Raw genomic sequence first — 18,087 nt, 5'->3', positions numbered from 1 at the left:
AGCACTCACGGGTCTTGCAGTGGAGAAAAATACAAAGCATCATCATTTCATTAAAAGTTCAAAAATTCCACACACCACAAGATCTTTACTGAAAGATAAAAGGCTTTATTCAAAAAAGCATAAAACACACTCTGCACATAACTCTCCTCCTCGATCCTCAACCCCTAACGCATTTCACCATTTCGGCTTAGTTATAGAGATCATATCTATGACTAAGCCGAAATGGTGAAAAGCATTAGAGGTTGAGGATTGAGGAATTGAGTTATAGGTGGTGTGTTTTTTGCTCTGTGAATAAAGACTTTTATCTTCCTTAAAGATCTTGTGGAGTGCGACATTTTTGAACTTTTATTGCTTGAAGCAGAGACACGCTTGTTGCCTGCAACTGAGACACAGATGAGTTAAGAAGTCGGATTCAGAATGTGAGTGGTGTTTTGATTTGGATTATCAGCATTTTATTGTTATGCTAGGCTGTTTTATAAGAAACAAAACTTTCAGAGGTATGGTTAATTTGTTTTTTTTTTCTGGCTGGTTTACCTGGCTGGTTTACCCCAGCCGCGTTGGTGCGAATCATATAGGGCAGGATCATTAGGTATTATTTTACAATTGGTACAATCGCTTCGCACCGTGGTGAGCCACCACAACCTAATGAAATGTCACTTGTGACATTTCAATAAAGTTCAAAGAAAAAAAGATACAGTGCAATGCAGCTCAATCAAGTGCATCGGCACCGTAGGGGCACACACAAACACACGCTGCCGTGCAGCTGAGCGCGGATGCTGTTGTAAACAAGCCCTTAAAAAGACTGAAAATGACATATTTTGGGACTGAATCAGCTCGGCTCCACCACTATCCTTTCATTGTTAGCAACCATCCAGTAAAACAAAAATCTTTCTTATGCTTATTCACTGTACCTGATGAAGGGGACCCTGTGCGGCCCCCGAAAACGTTGCTTCTATCTGACAATATGCGTCAATAAAGGATGAACACTTGACCACATTGTTTGGTGTGCTTGTGACATTCTGTTGTACGTTTGTTCCCTGCGAAGCCATCCGCTGTCATTACAGCACCCACCTTCAAGGGTTCTTCAGTAAGGAGTGCGGCAGGACATTCTAATGGCTTCTTAACACAAAACGCATGGTGCATGTAACATATACCCTGCACAATGAACAAGCGTGTCTGGTGGATCCTCAAAGCATGGTTATTTCCAGACATGTGTGTGGAAACATTTAGGTATTGAAACTAAATAGTTTTTTTTGTTGTATGGAAAAAATTTCTAAAGTCTACTAAAGCACAGTTGTGCCTAGCCTCTACAAAATGCAATATCTTGGGGTGAAGATTCCATACCTGTACATTTGCATGTGTCAAATCCCAGAGTACTTTCAAGCACTATCTGGTGACTGGCTACTCTACAGTTCAATAATCCAATTTAACTTGAATATCTCTGTGGTTAAAAGCTTTTTAATTACCCCATGCCTTCTGCCATAGTATTCCTGTTTAACTCCTTAGCTACCGCCCTGAGTCAGAAATTGAGCATGATCTTATCATGATGCACAACCTTTTTTAAAGGAAAGGATATTTATATAAATAATGTATAGATTGATTGATATAGTAATATAACATGCTTTGTCTGCCCCCGATTAAATAATATTTCAAGCCCAGTGGATGATTCTAATAAATATTTTATTATATGGAGAGACTTTATGGACCACTCAGCCTTGTGTCTTTAGCTGTAGTAACATCGTTAGGTCACAAAGCACTTTTATGGGATAATCCTTCAGTAAAGCAGACATGAGTGTTTTTTCTACTTTATTGCCCTTAGACACTGACCATTTACCTCAGAGATTTGGTTTTCTTTTATAACAGGCAGCTGCACTACAGAGACAAATCTTTGACTTCCTCGGCTACCAGTGGGCACCAATATTAGCCAATTTTCTGCATATTATGGTGGTCATCTTGGGAATATTTGGCACTCTGCATTACAGATCCAAGTACCTGATATTGGTAAGTTCAGACATTCTTTCAAATGATCAGAGGCCACCCCTTTATAATGTTAACTGAGGATCGGTACCAAGGATCCATTTTCTTATTTCATAAAAAGGGGACTTCTACTTAAAACAACATGAAAGGTGTAAGGGAAGTATTGGGAGGATCTGTTTAATGAATTCTAAGTCAAAAATTTCTGTATTGGTTTAGGAAATACTCTGTCACTATTTGATTATATGCCTTTTCTCCACTATACTATAAATTCAAAATACTGAGATCTTTAGAGGTTTTATATCTTCCAAATATTTGACAGTTTAGCTTTCCATCTGTATCCATTTGTGTAACTTTTTTTCTAATATTTGCAGCATATAGATTATCTGAATGTGCTATGTGACCTACCCTGCAATCCTTTTTTTTGGACTAAATTGATCTGTCATTTTTTAGCAGTTGTCCGTTCCAACCACTGCATCTTATTTTTATATCCTAGCTATTGAAAGTGGTTGCCTTTTGATGGATCTAATTCCTTTGTAAATATATGCTGTGTGGAGAAGCCAGGGACAACACTGTGTTTTAATTAAAAATATATTTTACCTAGTCTAAGGAGTACAGCTGCTATCTTAAAATATTCTTGTCAACTTGCTGCCATTTCACAGATACAACATTGGATGATTTCACTAGGCAGGCAAATGGCCAGTTTTGTTTAATAAGCCTTAGGCTACTCATAGATGAGAAGATATTTTTCTGTGAGAGGGACAGGTTTCCACTCTTCCCAGGAGCCTTTGGCACTACAGGTCCCACCATGATGACAGTGGTACACGTGTTGCCCTTTGATCCTTTTTTTTGTGATGGGAAAGGGAAGGAGTGTGTAATTTTACAACATTTTAGATAAGATCATTATCTTCCTCATAGCTCAACAAAATGGATATAATGATTGTATAATTACATGTACTTACATGTAATGTATGTAAAGTGTATTATAAGATTCCTTCCTAGAATAGTTATCAGAATTTGTCATAACATTTTGAATGGACCTTACATAAAGACAATGAACATAGTAGTGACTTAGTGTATTATCTGTTAGGACATCATAGAATCCAATCATGTCTCATTTAAAAACAAAGTAGCTACTTTAATATATTCAAGGAAACAAAACAACTTTGCAATAAAATGTCTTAATTCCCCCTTTTTATGCCTGTGCTTTGAGACTTTGAGAGTTGCCATAACAGGTTCTGGGCAATGCGAACATTGCATGGTTTATACTTAGCCTGCCTGCAATCTGCATAGTAACTATAGACCAAGGTTAGGCAACCTTGGCACTCCAGCTGTTATTAAACTAAAAGTCCCATGAGGCATTGCAAGGCTCTAACAGTGACAGACATGACTCCTGGAGGCAGAGACGGGATTTGTAGTTTCACAGCTGGAGTGCCAAGGTTGCCTACCCCTGCTATAGACAGAACAAGAAACTCAGCTGCTCCACAGACATTGGCTATTTAATTCCGCTTTTTTGTTCATCGCCAGGACCAATAAATTATGATTTTTGTGATGTACACATGTAATCAGTGGAGATCAGAAACTGCAAGAGCATCTTGAAGAAGGCGGTCCCTGCTTAAGCTATTAAGCAAAAGTGCATGTCACCAGTAGATATGAGATAATTAATTCCAGTGTTTTCTTGTGAGCTATAGTGTAATGATTAACAGAAGAACTGCTAAAATACACCATGTACCAGTTCACTCCATCCACTGCAATGTTTGCAGTGGGTTCAAAACCTGGAAGCTTGCACAATCCCACTTTTGTTGATGCAGGTGATCTTGTAGCAATATTTTCTTCGCTTTGTTATGTGTAGATGCACACGGCCTGCAATTTTTACAAAGACTGCAGCCTGTGATGAGAGCCCCCTGGCCTTAGGGAAAGAAAAAAACAAAAGTGAAGCTGGCTGTACAACCTAAGAATTTCTCTTTTTCTGCACGCGCTAAACAGCATGGATGGGGAATCCCCGCTGTCAGCTATTGTATTCAGCAGCCACTGCTACAGCAGCTGTTAAATACCCGAATGCAGGCACTGTTCAGATAAGAATTTTCAGATTGGCTCATTTGGCAAAAGTAACTATTTTGAGAGACAATACATTGTAGGTAAAATTCCTCTTTAATTCCAATACAATATATAGTTTTGGCTAAAGTGAAGAATGGCTAAAAAATATATAAGGTCTTTATTGTCTGTGCTTCCACTGGGGAGATGTATCCTCATTTCCTGCCTAGATGACTACACTGGAAGCAAGGGTAATCTGCAGCAATACAAACTTGACAAATATTCTAATGCTTTGCTTGACAAAAGTTTATCTGTTTCTGTCTATGCCGCTGTTGTATTCCAGTACTGCATTAATGTAATTTTGAATGCACATTCTACCTCTCTGATCCTCTTGCTTGTCTTTTAATATTCCCATACAGTACTCAGTGTGGCTAGCATTATGGGTGGCTTGGAATGCATTTATAATCTGTTTCTACCTGGAAGTGGGACATTTATCACAGGTATGATGTCATTTTTAGTGCACTGAATACACTTATTCATATTAAGTAATCCCCACCACAGGAACAATATGTGCCAGTATGAAAATATAGTTTGCAGTATTAACCTTCTTTGCTTGCCAGTTAACTTTATGTTTTTCTGTTTTTAGTAAAGCTCCATGGTGCTCTTATGCACCATGTTGTAAAGTCATATTCCTTTTGATGATGCCTTCACTTTGACATATATAGACTGACAACTGATCCAAAAGGCATGGTTTATTAGTGCCAGCTTTGATGTTGTTTACATGTGTTACCTAGCACACATATAAAAATCTGCCTTAACTGTAAAATTGTTTACAAAAGGAAATTTGAGCATCAACCATCTGCTACACCTTCATAAACCATGTAAAGCTTGCCAAGCTGTCTTTTAAAGGGCCCATAATCACATGACATGGTATTTGCACTTTTTTCTTGCTGTATTTATTTAATTACTTATTGAGAGGCACTAATTGGCTGCTCCTCATTAAGTAGCCTATCAGTGCCACTGCCTCTCTTAGCTGCAGTCCTTTGATCATTGGTTTATGTTAGAAGTGCCCTGTGAAAGAGAGCTTGCTCTGGATGGCATGCAAGTACTTGGTGGCTACTTTAAAGTCTTTGTGACAGTAGGCAACGTGAGGGGCAGGCAGAACTTTAATCAGTTTGTTACTTTTTGATCCATTTTAATATAATATTTGCTACACTTTTTTTTTTTTTTGAAGCAATAATAATTAAAGCAGAACTAAGCTTGGCTATGGTGAAGGATGCTCTTGCAATAATGTGCAAGTATGCTTACTTGCACATCATGACAGACTTACCTCTGGGTTTGCCCTTCTCTAGCACTGACAGATAATGCCAGGTGTTGCCACTCTGTCACCGCTGCCATCTTTTCTAAACTGATGTCCACTGGTGATGTAACTTCTGTTCATGCACACTAACGTTGCATTATCCCAGCTCATACAGATGCCAAGAGTGTACACAGCTCTGCTGGCCATGTAAACACGCCAAAAAAATGGCTACGTCTTAACAATAATTTTTCAACTTTAGTTCCACTTTAAAAGGTTCAGTACCCCACAAGTGATACTTTCGTTTTTTTAGACGCTGACAACTAAAGCAGCCCATTGATTTCTCATATCCCTCAGACTCTATTGGCAAAACCGCTGCATTTGAATTTCTAGGTCTGAAAACCTTCTTCAGCCATTATGAGTGGGTACCACTGTCCCTTTTGGACAGTTAGTTCAGACAATGGAGAATGCAACAGGAAGAGTTGGAGAACATGAACGTGGAAGTGGGCATAAACAGCAACTGGGAAAAAGCCATGAATTATGGCAAGTATAATTTGCTGTTAAGGTCTCCTAGAGACACAAGAAAACAAAAAAGGGCCCATTCAGACTATGCTTTTCACTAAGACACATGCGCTAAAATGGCCCTTTCATTTTGAATGGGCTGGCAATGCCCCTCAACACACTAAAAATCACTAAGTCACATTATTATTCTAATTTAAATAGATACGGTACCTCTTGGTTACCTTTAAATAAAATGATCTCCCTTTTGCCCAGGCAGAGGCAATTATAGTCCTTAAAGATTGCAGAGTCTGCTGTCCTTAAGGATAACAGACCTTGTACGGTAGACTTGTGTGAAATACAAAAAATGGGAAGGCAGAAACAGGAGCAAAGAAAATATATTCCAAGGGGGACAGGATCAACCATGAGAAAGCAGAGGCTTGGAGGCCAAGCCAGTGGAGTTTTATGAGGAGCAGCGGGTGGTCAACTGTATAAAAACTAGCAGAAAGGTCTAATAGCAAGAGTAAAGAGTAGTGACCATTGTTTTAGCGGTTAGTAAGCCATTAGTGAGTTTTAGGAGGGCAGTTTTTGTGGATTGTGGGCGGGAGTTAAAGAAAAGAAAGTTTAAGAGGAGAAGACACAATTGTGAGAGGCAATGGTAGAGAAAGCATGTTAAGGGATAGAGAGTATTAGTCAGATTTGGAACAGAACAGAGAGGAGGAGGAGGATGGGAAAAACAGAACCACCTGCAGTCTGTCAGGAGCATGGTTACCATATATTTCTGCCTTCTCAAGTGCCTTGCCCTGATGATACTTATTTTAAAATAGACACTTTGCTTAAAATGGACATTGCAAACGTGCCTATGCCCCCTGGCAAATGTGCCTTTGCCCATAAGCACATCTAAATGTATAGGACTATGGTGTGGGAGAGTGTATACTAATTAATCAATTATGAAATGATGAAGGCTCATGAATCAAAGAGCAAACTTTTCACACAAAGAGAAGACAGGCATAGGCCATATATATAGCATCGCCTTTTTAACAAACAAAACAGGAAAGTGAGTATATGTCAATAATATCGACATCAAATGTATAGCTGTAGGGGAAATCATAAGAAATGTTGCAGCAGACAGATGACAGTTCAAGCAGGGTGCAGCAGAAAGGAAATGTTAATACCATAAAGAAATGTTGCAGCAGCAGACAAACAGCAGTTCAAGCAGGGTGCAGCAGAAAGGAAATGTTAATACCATAAAGAAATGTTGCAGCAGACAGACAGCAGTTCAAGCAGGGTGGAGAAGAAATGAAATGTGAATACCTGTGTGGAAGAGGAGAAGGGATGATAAGGATCTTGAAAGTGGGATTGGGGTTCTTAATTTGTAAAAATGTATCGGTTAGTTAGAAACAGCACATCCTGCATTGCTCCAGTTCTGGGTCCTGTGTCTGGAAACCATGACTGTACAGCATGTGAGTGCTACTATAGCAGTCTTCAATGAAAGAGGGATGAAGGTTCTGCTGGCATAAGCAGCCACAAAGCAGGTAAACTAATGCGCAACATGTTGGCTTCAGTATGTGTGGCCCAAACCAGAGCACTGCGGGATCTGTTATTTCCAGCAGACAGGTAAGTTTTTATATTTTTGGATACTCTACCTCACTAATTCACTACTGCAGTTTTAAACTTGAAGATTTAGCATTTGCAAATCTTGTTTATATCATCCTAATAAAAAGAATTGTTGAGAAGTTGCCCATGTCTATCAATTATGTTTTTTTTTATTGTCTAACTAGCATTTAAAAAAGTATAGACTGAAATTTGACAAGTCACTATTGTGATATGCTTAGCTTTCCTTTCTTCGAATGTTAACATGCAAAGCCTAGTCTATGACTTTATACTATCTGGCTAAATCTTCCACCCAGCGTATAGCTGGATGAATGCCATCGCTAAATGAATATCGTCGCTAAATGGATTTACTATGCTCTCTGGCTCCATCTAGTGGCGGTAATGCCGTGGCAATGGCACTTGCCCAGCATATAGCTGGAAGATTTATAACATTTCTTGCCTGTAAAAACCGGTAGTAATTCTTGTAAATACTATGCCCACAGCACAAGGACCTAATAATGAACTTTAACACCTCCCTGCATCGATCATGGTGGATGGAAAATGGACCAGGCTGCCTGGTGACACCAGTTCGTACAGCCCCTTTGTCACTGGCTGATCATCATATGGTAACAGTGACTGGTTGTCTACTTGATTATCCTTATATTGAGGCCCTGAGCAGTGCTTTACAGATTTTTCTAGCGGTGAGTATTTATGACGATTAATGACAGAAGTATCTCTCGGCAGATGTCAAGCTATGTTCACATCATATTATATAGTCCTATTACATAATAATGTGAGAAGATACTGGAAAATGTTGCCCTGGAATATAGAATATTTAAATGATGGTAAAGTTCACAATATGATTCTGAAGAAAGGAATGTCAAGCATGTCCTGTTGACTACAAACATAGTTTCAGTTGAACTCCAGAGAAAGTTTAATACACAGAGGAAACTGTTATAGTGGAGCTTTTTTACCTTCCAAAGCATTTGTATTTCTGTCCATCCAGTCCTTAGATTTAAATAGCCCTACCACACAGCAGAGCCAGATGGATGACACCATGTGCATTTAATTAGCACCGTGGCATTTTCTCCCCATCCCCAACCTGCTGACTAGGCAGTAAATGAGTAGCAGCAGACTGATAAGGTAGTTTCCATACTCATTCTCTCCTCTCCTATCAGCGTGTTCCTTGTCAGCATGTTTCCATGCAGCACACCTGATTGGCTCCCAGTCCCCCCCTCCTTCTTCCTGTATGAGTACTGTTGATAGGGGTAGCAAGAGGCTGATATCAAGTCAAATTCAGACACATACTCTACTTGCATTTAAAAAATACCTTTAATAATTAACAGTTGTAGCATTACCCTGCCAGGACTACAGCCAGTAGCATTACCCTGCCACTGAAAAGAGGCAAATCCTTGCCACCTTTTCAGGGCGATGTTGAAATGGGTGCAGAAACATGTCCCACCACAACCTACATGAAAAGTAAGTGTAGGAACCCCCATCACTACTGGAGAAGGTAGGAATGCCAATTCAGCCATGTAGCTCAATTATTAGTGTCCTAAAACAGCAGCACTTAGCCACCAAATGTACCATGGCATTCAGTGCAGTGCTAAAGTAAACCTGTGCTGGCAGAAATACAGAAACTGTCATTGTTGATCTGAAAATACAAGTGGTCTGGCATTCTTTGGCTTCTGCCTTTCTGAGTCATTGATGTGGAACAAACATGCAACAGCAATAGTAGATTATATATTTTCGCAGTACTGGTTTCTGTCACTAGCATCACTGGCTAAAATGTGCTGATTGGTTACCCTTTTCTATGCATAAAAAGTCATGGCAAACAGGGGTACAGAAGAGATTGCTACTGGCAGTTGGTTTATACATAAGATGTGTTGGCATGTATTACACTTTTCATGCCCACATGAAAATGGTAATCTTTGGTTGCAAGACGGACCTGACGAGGAAGTTGACCAAGTTTGCTGGCTGTCTGTATGATTAACATGATGGTTCTGGAGACATTACCAGTCTGTTGTTCCTCGTGTAGCATTGTATTTACATTTCTGAGGATTCTATTGTAAGTGACCAGAGGTATTCTGTCTGTTCTCTGTATTTAATGTGAAGGTATCATTATGGATTTGATTGCTTTATAGTTCAAAGCATATATCCTCCATTCGGGTAGGTTTCTGAAGTTGTAACTCTCTGCAGGTCCTGAACAGATCCAATGGTACCTTAGGATCTGCCCGAGGATGGTTGATTGTTTCAAGTGTGGTGGATCCTAATATGGGAAGACCTGTCTTTTAGATTTTAATACGGTTTAAGGAAGTATAAATAGTGTTGTCTCTGATGTGAACAGTTGAGCCGAAAGAGTGTGTGTGTGTATGTATATATATATATATACACACACACACACACACACACAGGTGAAATTAGAATATCGTGCAAAAGTAATTGCAGTAAGTGCTGCAAAAGGAGCCCAAACCAAGTACTGAGTACATATGCATGCTTGTACTTTTCAGAGGTCCGATATTGTTCTATGTACAATCCTTGTTTTATTGATTGCATGTAATAATCTACTTTTTTGAGGTTGTGGATTTGGGGTTCTTGGGGTTTTCATGAGCTGTAAGCCATAATCATCACAATTATGACAAATCACAGCTTGAATTATCTTGCTTTGCATGTAATGAGTCTATCTCACATATTAGTTTCACCTTTTAAGTTGCATTAGTGAAATAAATGAACTTTGCACGATATTCTAATTATTCAAGTTTCACCTGTATATAATGTGTAGTGGGTCTCTGTGGAATTGGATTTATTGTCTATTGCTAACTTTCCAAATGACTAGGATATCCATTTATATATTCATCTACAGTATATACTGATAGTAGCTTAGGGACTTATGGGTTTAAACAAGAGGAAATTATTTTCATGGAAACCTAACAGATCCTTTCTGATATGAGAGTTTTTGGATTGTCTGGCATCAGCACTGAACTCAGACAAAAGATAACACCGCCTATTCTTGCACTTCTGCTCTGACAGGAAGGGAATACAAGTAAATGATTAAAAAAAAGTGTGTCATCCATGAGCAAAAGGCTTTCCTTTGTTATAAGTCAAGAGTGGATATTCAGATTTGTACACATGCCCATTTGCAACTAATTGCAACTAAAAGAACATCCGTTGAATCATATTCACTTACAAGGCGCAAACATGAAATTGCATGTCTATGCCAGAAAAAAAAAGCTGTTAACAGACTGGATATACTTTTCAAATAAATATAGCATATGTAGAATGATTTTTAGCATGACAAAGATAAAATCCCCTAGTGGACACGGAGCCCTCAATCTCTTTTTCTGTATCGCCTGTTATAAATGAACAAGAATCCTCCATACCGAGTGTTCCTGTTCATTCATAACATTGTAGGCGGGGTTCACTCTTGGGGTGTTGCGTGTGTGTTGCGTGTGTGTTCCCTTTGGGTTGGCTGGGTAACCCCGTGCATGCAACTCGAAACCAGATCTTTCTAAGGTAACATTCTAAGATTCACTAAGATTCACTTTAAAAAGCACCTTTAGGTAATTGTTAAATTAATAACACAAAAGGTGTATTCAAAATATACAGTATTGTTTCTTTGTCTTCTAATATATGTATATTATGTTGTTTTTCCCTTCCATGCATTCCTGCATACAGCTGTTCGGTTTTGTCTATGCCTGTTACGTCAGCAAAGTTTTCATGGATGAAGAAGACAGCTGTAAGTAATGCTCTGAGATTCTAATGCTCTGCACAAAGCAGAGAACTGACCAATATAGGTATACAATTAAGTGAAAGTCATCAGGATAATAAATCGATATCATGCTAGGAGCAGCTTTACAATGACGGCATATATCTAAGTATATGTTCTTTGTATGACAAGTTCTATAGCTGCTTGCACATTCTAGAGGTTTAGATTGTTGTGTGGTGAGAACAATCAAGATGTGCTGGGGTATAGCCAGCTTAAAAACAAATTTGGGGGAAACTGTTTTCTTTTTCTTTTTAAAAAGCCCCACCACCACTGTTTAAAAAAAAAGTAGCTTGGTCTGCAATAATCACCTCCTCTCCAGTGCAGTACTTCTTCTCAGCCACAAGATGTCCTTAGTCTTCCCCACTGAATGATGCTCCATAGCACTCATTTAGCAAATTGAGTGCTAGGGTTTCTCTACTGAGATCACATGATCAATCACAGCACTGTGATAACAAAACAATATTCTCTCTGTGCTTGTGTGGCTTTCGTCCGGTTTCCTCCCACACTCCAAAGACATGCTGGAAGGTTATATATACTGTACTGAAAATCCAACCTCAGAAAATAATCCTATGATATGGCACTAGTAGACTGCACCAAAAAGAGACTCTCTTACAAGACACAATGAGGGGAATGTATTAAACATTGGAGCAGACAAAATCTGGTATGCAATAACTTGCATACTAAATAGTTCAGACAGTGCATCTTATATAATTTGAGCAGGGCTAGATCCCCCAGCAACCAATCAGCTTCTCTTTTTTATTTTCAAATCTTAAATGAACAAACTAAAGAGAGAAGCTGATTGGTTGCCATGCACAACTACTCCACATTTTGTCTGCTCCAGTTTTGATAAATTCTCCTCAATTAATTTTCGAGTCAGGTGACCAAAAAAAACAGACTTTTGCTGGCATACCTGGGGCATTCTAATTAATATTCCTACTATTACTGTATATGGCACCCACAATATTATAAAACTACAAATTAGGCCAGCTGAGCAAACTTTCTATCTTACATTGTAAGTCTCAAGCCCAACATATTTTGGATGTCCTGGCCACATCCTTACCCTTTATGTGTACGATACACATAATTTGGAAAAGTTACAAAAATAAGACCCTTTAGGTCAGCAGTCACAGAATTCATGTCTGATCACTTTTCTGAACTCCAATATCTCTGACCCCAGGACATACCCAGTAAGTTTACTGAGAGATGTTGACTTAAATTCTGCTAAAAAAAACAATATTCTACTCCACCATGCTGACTATGTACTGTTTGCCTTGTTACATCCGTGTTTATACTCTTGTTTTTGAGGCATTAAAGCAATTCAAACAATTACTAAATGATTTTGTGTAGCAATGGTATGTTATATAAAACTGGAGTTTCCCTATAAGTATAGCACTAAGCAAATGACATACAACTGGTAATTTATTACAGACATTCCTTAGGCTTCTGCTAACACATAATATTATAAGAATCTTAAAAATCTTAAAATGAAAAAACAGTATTTTGTATCAACACATAACTAACCAATCACATCCTTGCTTTTCCATTTTGCAGTTGATTTCATTGGCTCCTATGATTCCTATGGATATCAGGCTCCCATGAAGACCTCACACCTTCAGCTGCAGCCACTGTACAAGTGGGTCACAGTACTAATGTCTTCTACATACTAAGTCACTTCATTGTATGATGTTATTTTATGTCTTTCATACCGGTAAAGGAAAATTAAATGGAAAGATCACAGCCTCTTTTTTTTTTAAAGTGGCACTCAGCTAGAGTAGTGTAGAAATAAATAAGTAGAATGATCTAATATGGCATAGGAAAAATGAATAACTTGCATACTAAATAGTTCAGGCAGTGCATCTTATTATATAATTTGAGCAGGGCTAGATCCCCCACAAGACCACCGAGGCTATGGCCTCGGTGCAGCAGGGAGTAGAGCGGCGACACAACCTCTACTCCAGGGGACTCGAACTTCTACCCATTTGGCCTGCAGACGGCTTTGAAGTCAGGCACGCCATACTGACTTGTGGAACCAGCAACACGGTCTGCATCTCTGTCAGATGCAGACCGTATAGCTGTTCCTGTCAGCTCCGGCACTCAGTAATTCCATTGGGCCAGAGCTCTTGACAATTCTAAACTCTAGCCGAAAGGAAGGATTGGTAAGGTCTGCACCAGACCTTACTATCAACCACTGGATCATCAGACAATGTGCAGGTGATGGGGCTCTGTCTTTTATTTTATGTGTGTGCGACAGGGGGATATATTATTCTGCATTAATGTGTGTGTCTGTGGGGGGGGGGTTGTATTTCTGTGTGTGTGTGTGTGCGCATTAGGCCCCATTCATACCTGTAAGTTTAGATGTGATTAGGGATTTCTGTGTCAGGAATTAGCATTTTCCTGCAGCAGGAATCCCTGATCTGGCATACAAGCGGTAAAGCAAGGAGTAGAGGGCGGCACTGGCAGTTGACGGGGGCGGGGGGGTTGTCATCGAGGACCCTGGCCGTGGGGCAGCAGAGAGCGTAAATCTGGCCCTGAATGTGAGAGCACAACATTTCAAGGAACAGCTTGGTTACTTAACAGCAGAAGTTCTCTGGCTCCCATTCCACCTTGTAATATATTGCTTAAATGTAAGTCAGTTGTTTCCTTTGGTATTCGGGACCTTGTTATGAGAGCACTACCTGTTGGATATTTTTTGAGTTATCCCAAAGCATTTTTAAACATGGCCTTTGATTAAATTTTATTATGACAAAAAAAAAACTCACTTGAGATGTAAAAAAATATTTCCCATCATATTTTTTAGCTATCCATAATGTAACCTTATGCCATCTATAAACCCTTCTAATTTTCCTTATAGTGTAGCAGGGTTGTTAGTGACTCACTGGTCTCATAATGCATCTACAGCTGGATGTATTTTAGGAACTGAGTTTTTATTTTAAGAACCCATTCACTTATAAATATGCACTTTGATGTTACCATTGCACTATATCCATAGCAGCAACTCACCTTCATCCTAACTGGCACCAATCTGATCAATTAATTACTTTTCTGATTGACATAGACACTTGTAGAACTATAAAAGTAACATCTACATAAAACCTTAGGCAAGATGGGACTCATGCAGTATCCCATAATACCCCGTTAATGAAAGGTTCAAGGTATCTCCACAGTTTCTCTGCATATTATGATGTGTGTATTGGAATCTTTCCGTGAACAGAAACAGGTTGCAGAGCTTATACAGTGGGTGTAAATGTGTTATAGTCTCATCATGGCACAAAAAAAATGACACAATCTCCTCATTCCCACTCATGTACTATGACATCAATGATTAATCAGGGCACACTACTACATGTACCTGCAAAGTTTTTATGTAGTACAGTACATGTATGGGTTTCCACTAACTTTCTAAGTAAAGAATGATCCATCCAAATACAAATTCCTTAGTTTCCTTATAGGAAAATAAGCACATAAAAATACTGCACTGCACTAAAAAGGGTAATATATCCTCTAGTCAGTTGCAATTATAATCTTACAAAATTTTAAGTGTAATTTTATATGTTGCCCATCCTTGTGCTGGAATGTGTTGCTTGCTGCAGTATTTGAGGTTCTGAATCAATGTGTTATGTGTATGTAAACTACAGCTATATTTCTTCATTCAAATTTGTAATTTAGGGGTAAAAACTTTCATTATCACTTATATTTTCACGTCATTGACTTCTTGGGTTTACACATCTGCTGTGACCATTGTGAGATCCCTTTTGGATTCTGTCTTTATTTTATATTATGAAGAATGTAACAGTAGGTTCTGGAACACGCCAAGGTTCTTAGAAACATCCAGATTAAACTAGGAATAATGGCAAGCAGATCTTATTGATCCAAGACATATAAGAAGCCAAAGGCTGATTTAACCAACCATGTAGTACCTAACCCTAATATCTTTCTCCTGGGTTGACCATATGTTTAAAGAGAATGTTTAATGATTTTAAATTTTTATCTCACTAACTCTGTGCTGTTTTCTTTCCACAGGCCTGGCTAGACCTCTCCATGATTCTTCCTTCATTATACATGCTCCATACTCAAAACCCTCCATGTATGTCTCTGTCTCAGTTTAGTTCCCTACTATTAACCCAGATCAGTGGTCAAAATGCCTTAACGCACCAAAACACAGTGGTGATGTTCAGAGATTTCTGAACTGGTTGCACACAATTAAATATTACCATGATGTCGGTTTTCATGACTGGCCTATTATCTCAATGACACCTCTGTGCCAAGAGTACCATAACTGCCTGGATATAAAGCACTGATCACTGGAGCTTAGTAATAGAATAAACTGTTGTCTCTGAACTTAAATGAACCTTCAATTCCAGTATTGCAGGTTATTAGAAAGGACCACCACTTCTTAAATGACCACGCTTATTAGTTTTTTCTGAAGAGTGGATTTGAATTTTTGTTTGTTCTCTGGATTAATTTTCATGTTAGAAGGATTACTATAGCTATCAGGGATGTTAGGGGATATTTGCATGTTAAAAATTCCAGCTATTATTTTCCAGCTAGCTTCATATATGTGGGCTCCTTTACTAAGGCATTTGATCAATGTGCAAATAGCAGTAACCCCTAACAACCTTTTATATTTAAACACTTATTACAGTAAACAGAACTCTGATTGACTGCCATAAGTTACTACTTTACCTTAATACATAAGCCCATGTATAAGAAATAATTGCTGAACTGAGAATTCTTTAAACAAAAATAATTAAGTAACAAGGAAGGTATTACACATAGCAAATGGCCGGATGTTAGTTTGTAACCTGCACTAGAAAAAAATTACATCTGACCAGTTTTTATAAGCAACAATTCCAATGTGAATAGAATTCTTAGTAGCACCCCTAATCGTTAATACATCATAGACAATGTGCATTTCAGCCTTGAAAGTGATTCTGGGTGTTCAGATATCATGGAATACTAAAACACTAAAGTCACAGCTGGAAAGCACAGAACTGGAGCACTGGAGATGGCTATGCCTTCGGGAAGGCATTTTGTTCAGCACTGGGCAGATTTTATTGGAGTTCTTTTATGTATTTCTTCTTTTGTTTTTAAATCACAATGTGCAAACCTACTAATGTATAATTTGGATAACATGTTTAATATGTAGCCTTAATGGTTCTTGTATGCTTGCAGGTGACAACATGGAGTCACTATTGCAACAATGTCAAAGGATATTTCAGGAAACAATTTCAGTATTAAAGATACAAGCAGAGAGCAATAGCACATGTTTACACATTCAGAATGTTCCTTTCTATTCATGTATTTGTTTTTTATAGATTTTAAATTGTATGAAGGGGAGATTAGCATGGAGTGCTCCGTAGCCATTATGTAATAGTATGTGCACAGGGGGTAGAGAACATCTAGTAACCACTTAGTACCTAATGCTAAAATATATGAGGGTACCAGGCACCATACTTCCTGTGCTTTAAGCGGGCACTTTAGTTCAGTGTAGTGGAAAGCCTGAGCTTTTAGCAAAGAGGTTGGGCTAAGCAGAGATAAGACTTTACAGTTTAGGGTGCTGAACTGTTCTGGTGGTGGCAAATGAGCAGATCTGTTTGCACTGGAAGAGATGTATCTAAAGCTGTTATTGCCAGCAAAGGCACATCTGTTGCATATAGGGTGATGAGTGGTGTTTCACATAAGGAAATGAAGCAGTGTGGAGTGCTAGGCCACACTGTACCAAGAGGTGGCTGCATGTAGACGTGGTGCAACTGTTATGAGCACAGAATAGGGTTCATTTAGTTATTCTGCTTATGTGCCCTATGAAGTCTATGTTGGCCACTGGATGGTTCAAAATGCTGAGCATACTTAATATTTGTAATGGAGAAAAATAACAACACTCTTGCATGCAACTGGGATTGTATAGTAAGTAACTGTGATACATGTGCAGGACAGGCTGGCAGTGTCAGTGTAGAAAAATTGGGCCTCTAGTAGAAATGTCATTCTTGTTGCCTACATCAGCCAAGCAAAATTTAACAGTTTCTTTCCTAGTTCAGTTTGAAGAATCTAATGCGATGGGCAACATGTTCGAAAGTTTTATTCCTTAAAGTGAAACTGTGCTTTGCCCATGCAGGTTGACATTAAAGGAGAACTATGAGGTGAGTGCTTTTCACTCACCTCATAGTTCTAGCCGACCTGTGACAATGAGACTGTCACAGGTCGGCTCAGTAGATCGGGAGGTGAGCGAACACATACCGGTGTTCGGTCAGCTTTCGATCCTGTCACGGCTCTCTGCCGTGACAGGGGAGGGGCTGGATTCCCCCCTCGCCGCTCCGATTCGCCAGCGCTGACTGGCGGAACAGACGGGGAGGGGGCGGGTACAGCTGGCTCTGCCTCTAGATAGGCAGAGCCAGCTGTCAGTCACGCAGCTGGGCGGATCCCGGCATAATTGTCGGGATCCGCTTCAGCTGCGGGGTCTCAGCATAACCCCGCAAGCTGCTGCTCGCGGTATACTGCGGCGTCTCAGTATGCAGCGAGCTACAGTTCGCGGTATACTGAGCCTAGGGTGACGGGAGGACGCTAGTTTGTGTCCTCCCGTTACCCTAAGGAGAACTATGAGGAAAAGCCATAACCCCATAGTTCTCCTTTAAAGCCAATCCCAACAGAAGCTTATACAGTATGTGCCTTCTTATCGCTCCCCCTGCTACTCCGTTTGCCACCAGCTACAAAGAGAAATACCCAATACTTTTAGGTAGAGTCGCATGTGACTCCCTTTCTTCTCATTTGACAGTGCTGGTGCTTAGTCATTGGCGCTCAGACACCGCACTGTCACATGGGAGTAAAGATAGTCTTTAACTTCATGCAAGCCTCTAGGTGATTGTGCTAAGCTTACCTGGAGTCATTCCTGTTCGTTCCCAGTGGAGTGAAGGCAAAGTGAATATATAGG

At 39.4% G+C, this 18,087-nt stretch overlaps 1 protein-coding gene across 1 annotated transcript in view; it reads left to right on the top strand.

Annotated features, from left to right (window-relative positions):
* The window catches only part of NKAIN1 (Na+/K+ transporting ATPase interacting 1), a 29,847-nt gene extending 13,038 nt beyond the window's left edge, over positions 1 to 16,809 (top strand). The window contains exons 2-7 of the mRNA XM_018566888.1: positions 1,864 to 2,001; positions 4,428 to 4,508; positions 7,900 to 8,097; positions 11,072 to 11,132; positions 12,714 to 12,795; positions 15,183 to 16,809. Coding sequence (XP_018422390.1) covers positions 1,864 to 2,001; positions 4,428 to 4,508; positions 7,900 to 8,097; positions 11,072 to 11,132; positions 12,714 to 12,795; positions 15,183 to 15,192 — 570 coding nt within the window. The 3' untranslated portion in view covers positions 15,193 to 16,809. The remainder of the gene's footprint in view (positions 1 to 1,863; positions 2,002 to 4,427; positions 4,509 to 7,899; positions 8,098 to 11,071; positions 11,133 to 12,713; positions 12,796 to 15,182) is intronic.
* Positions 16,810 to 18,087: the final 1,278 nt, after the last annotated feature.

Source organism: Nanorana parkeri, unplaced genomic scaffold (genome assembly GCF_000935625.1).
Source record: "Nanorana parkeri isolate BGI_ZX_2015 unplaced genomic scaffold, ASM93562v1 scaffold986, whole genome shotgun sequence".
Classification (NCBI taxonomy): Eukaryota; Metazoa; Chordata; class Amphibia; order Anura; family Dicroglossidae; genus Nanorana; species Nanorana parkeri.
The sequence above is the reverse complement of the archived record's forward strand: the minus strand, read 5'-3'. Positions and strand labels throughout refer to the sequence as shown.